Consider the following 6,754-nt stretch of genomic DNA (forward strand, 5'->3'; position numbering starts at 1 on the left):
CGTTCTCAATTTTAGAAATGTTTTAAAATTTCCCCTAGTGGGACCCATCTCCCCCGACGAATATCTCCCGCCGAAGCAAATCACCTCAAGTCCTCAACCGCAATCCCCCATTCCACGTGTTCTATTATCGATTTTCAACCGTCCACGTCTCTGCAGCAGTGATCCACGTCTTTATGTGTCAGACCACCGTACCAAGCCACATGTGGCAGATATCCAATGTATCTCATGATCCGACGGCTGATATTCCCTCCTTTTCCGTGTTTAATTTCCAGTATTTGAATGCGGTCGAGTGTTTGTTTCATGTCTCTCATGCTTGTCGTTGTTAAGAATCAACAGAAAGCGATGACTTCGCCGGAAACCGGTAACGACGACGGTTCTTCTCCTTTTGGAGTGAAGAAATCGGTTCAGGTTCAACGGAAAGGATTGGAAGGTCGAATGGTGAAATCTCTCTGCGATAACAAGGACGAAGATGAATGTGTAAAGTCTAGGAAGAGGAAGCATTTAAGGAAGAAATTATCACCGGCGGCGTCGGATAGATCACCGGAACTGAAAAATGAAGAAAGTTTTAACAAGTCAGGTTCTGAAGAATCATCGTCGTCGCAATCGTTTTCGTCCTCATCATCATCGTCGTCAGATCAGTCGTCGGAGACCGAAGGTGTACCGGTGGGGATACTAGTGGCGAGAAGCGAAGTATTCGGACGTGAAGAGGTGATACGGAGATTTCCGTGCCTCTCGCATGGTTCCGCTTCTGTATGTGGCAGGAGAAGAGAGATGGAAGATGCGGTAATGGTGGTTCCGGGGCTTCTGTCCGGAGGCTTTATACGGTACGACTTCTTTGGGGTGTACGACGGGCATGGTGGTTCGTTGGTAGCGAATGCGTGTCGAGACAGGTTACATCGAGTGCTGGTGAAGGAGATTGAAGGCCGGGAGGCGTTAGATGGGACGGCTTGGAGGCAGGGAAATGATGAGTTTGATTGGAAGGAAGTGATGGAGAGTTGTTTTGCTAAGATGGACGACGAATTCAAAGGAAGTGGAGTGGAAGATGATTCGGCATCGGAGAGAACCATCGGATCAACGGCGGTGGTGGCGATTGTTGGAACTGAAGATCTTGTGGTTGCTAATTGCGGCGACTCCAGAGCAGTTCTTTCTCGCGGAGGGGTTGCAGTTCCACTCTCTCGTGATCACAAGGTAATTTTTCGTAGTAGAATATTGTAGTACGTTGAAAATTGTTTTCTTGTCTATTACTTTATAATTTGATCTAATTAATCTTTAAGAAGAGATGCTCGAATGCAATATTGCAAACTAATGAGGAAGAGGAAAGAAACATGGAATTAGCCAAAAGAAACATAAAATGGTGTTTTTTTTGGGTTTATTTTTTTGGTCTTTTTGCTTTGGACCTTGGATTTTGCCAAAAAGAAATCTAAAATGGAGATTTAAATATGAGGATTTTAAAGTGAAGTGCTCGTGATGGGTGACTAATTTGGTACTAATTAAGCTTAGCTTCATAGGTGTCTTTCCAAGTACGATCTGACTCACTGTTAGGATGTGCCTTTCGGTGCTGAGGAAGACCCGGGAAAAAATAAGAAAGGGTGAGGGATCCGACGCCTCTTCAGGGAGCCCAGGACGGCAGGACCCTCCCAGGGGGCATCCAATGGTGCTGTGCGCATCTCCTCATCCCTGCACTCCTAGCAGCCCAGCCATGTACGTTGGATGCCTCCTTAGAGAGGAGCTCAATGCAAGAGGGTGGGAGATGGGAAAGGATAAAGATGTGAATTCAAAGTTTAAAATTCTTAATCGGTCAGGATTGACCGATTCTTTAAATCGATTTAACAAAAAATTAATAAAATATCTTTATATTTTCATAAAATTAGAAACTGCCAACCGTAGATCTAAAATCTATCCATCAGATACATCAAATTTATACTTAAATTAACACCAAAAAAAATAATATTAATAAGGGAAATCAAGTTTTACCTTAGATTACATGTATCTCGAATCCCAAAAAATTCCTTAATAGATCTCCCTAATCTGGTGTTTTTGATCGATTTAGAGGCTATGGGTTACTAGGTTTAAGCTTTGTGATGGCCAGATGAGTGAGAAATCACAAAGAAAATGAGATCTGGGGGTTAGTTTTACAAGTTTCTTAAGGTTGCATGGGTGAATCGGGCTGATCCGGATCAGATCAGCCTATTTAATTCATGGTTTGAGGAATCGGAATCGGGTTGGTCAATTTCTTTTGGAATTGGATGATTCCATCAATTTCGATTCTATTTTTAAATCTATACGACTCTGATGATTCTAATTTTAAATCCATATGACTGTGATGGGGCTCATTTCAATTGGGTTCTACCATTGATGGCTGTGGTGTTCCTACTTTGTACTACTGTCCATGCATGGTGTCTGGTGTGGCCTGCTTTGAGCTGCACTTTTTCTTTCCGTCTTTCTTTTTGGCTTGGTGGAATAGCGGTGCATGCTGCATGGGTTTCGACTTCTTACCATTCACTATATTCACAAATAGAGATGACACTCTTTCCCACCCTCATTTGAGGCAAGGGTGTCAATTTGGAATCGAAATCGTGTATCAAAATCGAAACCGCCCGTGTAAAACCGTATCAAATCGCACCGTTGCAAAAATGGTACGGTACGATACAGTTAAACGGCATTGATCACGATATGGTACGGTATCAGTATTGGATACAATACTGTCAATATGTACCGTTACTATATCGTTATACCGAAATCCTACCGAAATCGTACCGTTTTGGGGGGTATATTTGTAAAATCAATTCATAACCCCTAAATCCCTAATTCCTTAACGGCTTAACCTCTCACGCTTTCGACTTTCAGAGTTTGAGTCTCACAGTAATGGAGGAATTCACGCTTTCGACTTTCATAGTTTCAGTCTCACAATAATGGAGTAATGGAGTAACCTTAACCTCTTCAAAGTTCAAACACAACTCCTCTCACAAAGGTCGTCTTCTTCAGTTCAGCGAAAATCCTAACGGCGGAGATTTATCAGGTACACAATGAATCTCTCTCGCTCTCTCTGTCTCGATCTCTCGCTGTCTCGCTCTCTCTATCTTCCTCTGTCTCTCTCTCTCGCTCTCTCTGGCTTCGTCTTACTGGATCTGGGTTTTTTTTCTTGTTTAAATCTTCATCTCTCGCTCTCTCTGTCTTCGTATTACTGTAAATCTTGATTCTCTAATAACCCATTTCTTATCATTCATCAGTTCTAAAGATTTTGTAGTTAAGGGTTTGAAACTTTGAATGAAAAGACGTGTTCACAACAGTTTCTCAGTTACCTCCCAATCACTGCCACCACATTCCCAGTTGATTCTCTTTCCTTCCCTCTTTCGTTATAAATGTTCCAAACATGGGAAGTTCATCACTGGTTTAGGGAGGTCAAGGGTTATATCTGTAAAGTCTAGATTCTAAAATCCCTAAGAGAATCAATCAAAGCAATTCTACCCAAAAGAAAAGATCTTCCATGAGGGAGGAAGGTATGGACTACGGAGGATTTAGTTGTTGATGGACAATGGAGTATTCCCTTATCATTTTAATTTTTTTCTTTTCTGGGTACTTCAAAACTTTCCAAATTTACAGAATCCAAATACTGCATTCAATTAATTCCCAATTTCCCATATCAAATCTGCTTGGATTCTTCATATTTACTTAACAAGAACCCTCCTCCCTCCTCTGCTCCTGTGTGTTCTTCACTGTTCTGTTTCATACTTTTTCCTTTTTTTTCTTTTTCAGAGTAAGAAAAAAAAAATAATGAAAAAAAGGGTAGTGAAGCAGGTCAAGCTTGTGCAGCATTTATACTATTTTTAAACAGACCAATGAAGGATTTAGTTGTTGATCGACAATGGAGTATTCCCTTACCATTTTAATTTTTTTCTTTTTCTGAATTTATACTATTTTTATATCGTTTTTTTTTTTTAAAACTGAATTTATACCGTTTTTGTACCATATGCATACCGTTTTCACACCATACCATATGTATACCATTTTATATATTGTTTTCATACCGTACCAAAACCGTACCATAGCGGTACGGTTGTGGGATTGAAAATAGAACTCCTAAACGGTATGGTACGGTATCGGTGTTGGGTACCTATTTTTGGTACCGTACCATATTACCGAAATCGTACCGGTTGACAAGCCTAATTTGAGGGTTTGTAGCCTTTCATCAGCCTTTCATTGTAGATCAGGGAATAATAGTAGATACGGGAGTGCGGGCTACATCAGCACTCCCATGAGTCTATCTCTCTCTTCTCCATAGGTGTCTTTTCATATGGAGAGAAGAGAGATAGACTCATGGGAGTATTGGCATAGGCCGCATTCCTATACAGAGAATTTTCTCGCTTATTATTATTACTATTATTACTAGTGGAAAAAAAAAATGTTACCGACCTTGTGCCCTGATGAGGCGGTGAAATGACTACCCCCTCCTCTCCCCTTTGATGCTTGTGCGTGATCCCATGATGCAAAGCCACACACCCTGGCAGCAAATCTCTTCCCAATAATAATAATATTGGGTTGGATTTAGATGGATAAAGATGTGATCTTTTTATAAATAAATAAAAACTTGGCATGTTTCCATTAATGGCAGATCAAATTGAATAGATATATGGATCTCGCATGAAAGATTGCAGATATACAAAAAAACCAAAACATGCCAAGTCATTGGTACGTCAGAACACATGTATGGTTTATGTAGCCTTTGAAGTCAAGTATATGTGAAACATTGATTGCATTTTTGTTTTTAGCTTTTTGTTCTATTGATTGATTGAGGCCTCCTTCCTTTTCACAGCCTGATAGACCTGACGAGATGGAGAGAGTAGAAGCTGCGGGTGGAAGAGTAATAAACTGGAACGGTTACCGTGTCCTAGGAGTACTTGCTACTTCTAGATCAATAGGTATGTGAACTTTTCTATAAGGTAAATAGTAATAGTAACAATTTTATCCGAAAAAAAAAAAATAGTATTAGTAACAACGATACTAGCTACTAGTACAAGGTGGTCTGATGACCAGGGAAATAAAACATCGCATTGGAACCGTATCAGTCGCTGGCTGACGATATCAATACTGATACATATCGGTTCAATTGGTCCTTATTTGTCCGTCCGATTCCACATCAAACAATCACTTTTTGACCGTTTCGGTGCTGTATCAGTATCAAGTCTGGATCCGGCTGATATCGATATCGTGATTTAACTTTTATAAAAATTGTTAATTCAAAATTTCATTTTCAATTGTTGACCTGGGCATGGTTTTCTCGAGTATTGAACTGTTGGTTTTAAGCTCAGTTCGATTCCAACCCCCACCACGTATTAACGTGAACAAACTTTGCTGAGCCTCGTCCAACCAATAGATGATCAATATCACCCACCTGCCAGAATTCGTTCTTTCTAGTGCTAATAGTAGAATTTCCATGGTAATTTTTGCAGTAGTTGTTCCATCTAAGCATGTGAACAGAATTATTAAAACTCAATTGGTGGTTAATTATTAGTGATTAAACTAAGAAATGAATGATACGGGTATCTTTGCTTCCCCTGGCCATTGCAAGCTCGGCCGCAGTTTACATGTCAAATTTGGTGTCATGTCTCAAATATGAGGCTCACCATATCTACCTCTGGATTTCTTCCTCAATTTGTCTCTAATTATCTATAACCATTTCAAATCATTTTCAAAGTGTCTTGATTGGACAAAAACATAACTCATGATGAGATGAGCTCAAACACTTGAACTTGATCCTCTGTGACAATAACATAGACAACATTTGAGAAAAATGTTAGTGTCCAATTTCTCTTGAAATCCAATTTGTTTGCTATGCATTTTCATTCTTAATTCCGATTCTTCTCTATTTTTTCGTTTCTGACAATGCATATCAAACACAGCCTAGAAGAGAACGTCAATATCTAACAAATACTTTTATGTGCTTTTATGAAATTCAGGGGATCACTACCTCAAACCATACGTGATTTCAGAGCCAGAGGTTACAGTACGCAAGCGAACCGAGGCCGATGAATTCCTGATATTAGCCAGTGATGGATTATGGGATGTTATGTCGAATGAAGTTGCGTGCAAGGTTGTAAGAAGATGCTTCGATGGCCAAATGATGAAGAGATTCTCAAAGATGGGAAAGGGATTGAAGGGAGGTTGTGCTGGTGAGGCAGCAGCCGTGCTCGCCGAGCTTGCAATGGCCAGGGGAAGCAGAGATAACATTAGTGTCGTAGTAGTAGAACTGAGGAAATTAAGCAAGAAGAATGGCTTCTCTTGAAATTATTATTAAGATTTTTTTTTTTTTTTAAATTCCTTTCTCCTGTTTAATTTGGGAAGTTGCATTAGAAAATTTGAAATAGAGAGATGATGATACGGTGCTGGAACTGCAATTCCATCAATCAAGCTTTTGCATGGCGAGGATGAGAGAGATTGGGTCACCCAAAAAGGCTGATTTGGGATGGATGAGTCGAAGATGACTTTTTAATATATATATATATATATATATATATATACTTCCACCACAGAGAAGAGGGGTTACAAGAAACTGCCGGGGTTGTGTTTGTTGGGGAATAAGTGATGAATCTAACAATCTCCAGTAGCTCTTTGAGGGCTTTAAACTTGGACTCGTCATATTGCAGGTATATTTATGCTGATCTAAAGGTTTTTTAGGGTTAATAAAATGTGGATTATCTAATTTTGTCAGCTGGACACGTGATCGAGGTGATGTTCGGACGGTGAGGATAAATGC

At 39.9% G+C, this 6,754-nt stretch overlaps 1 protein-coding gene across 1 annotated transcript; it reads left to right on the forward strand.

Moving 5' to 3' along the window:
• Positions 1–299: 299 nt before the first annotated feature.
• LOC122658112 (protein phosphatase 2C 51-like) lies at positions 300–6,285 on the forward strand. Its single transcript, XM_043853009.1, is given in 4 exon segments — positions 300–1,188; positions 4,814–4,919; positions 5,958–6,092; positions 6,095–6,285. Coding segments are annotated over 4 exon segments (1,209 nt in total). The 5' UTR covers position 300; the 3' UTR covers positions 6,175–6,285.
• Positions 6,286–6,754: the final 469 nt, after the last annotated feature.

Source organism: Telopea speciosissima, chromosome 1 (genome assembly GCF_018873765.1).
Source record: "Telopea speciosissima isolate NSW1024214 ecotype Mountain lineage chromosome 1, Tspe_v1, whole genome shotgun sequence".
NCBI classification, from domain to species: Eukaryota; Viridiplantae; Streptophyta; class Magnoliopsida; order Proteales; family Proteaceae; genus Telopea; species Telopea speciosissima.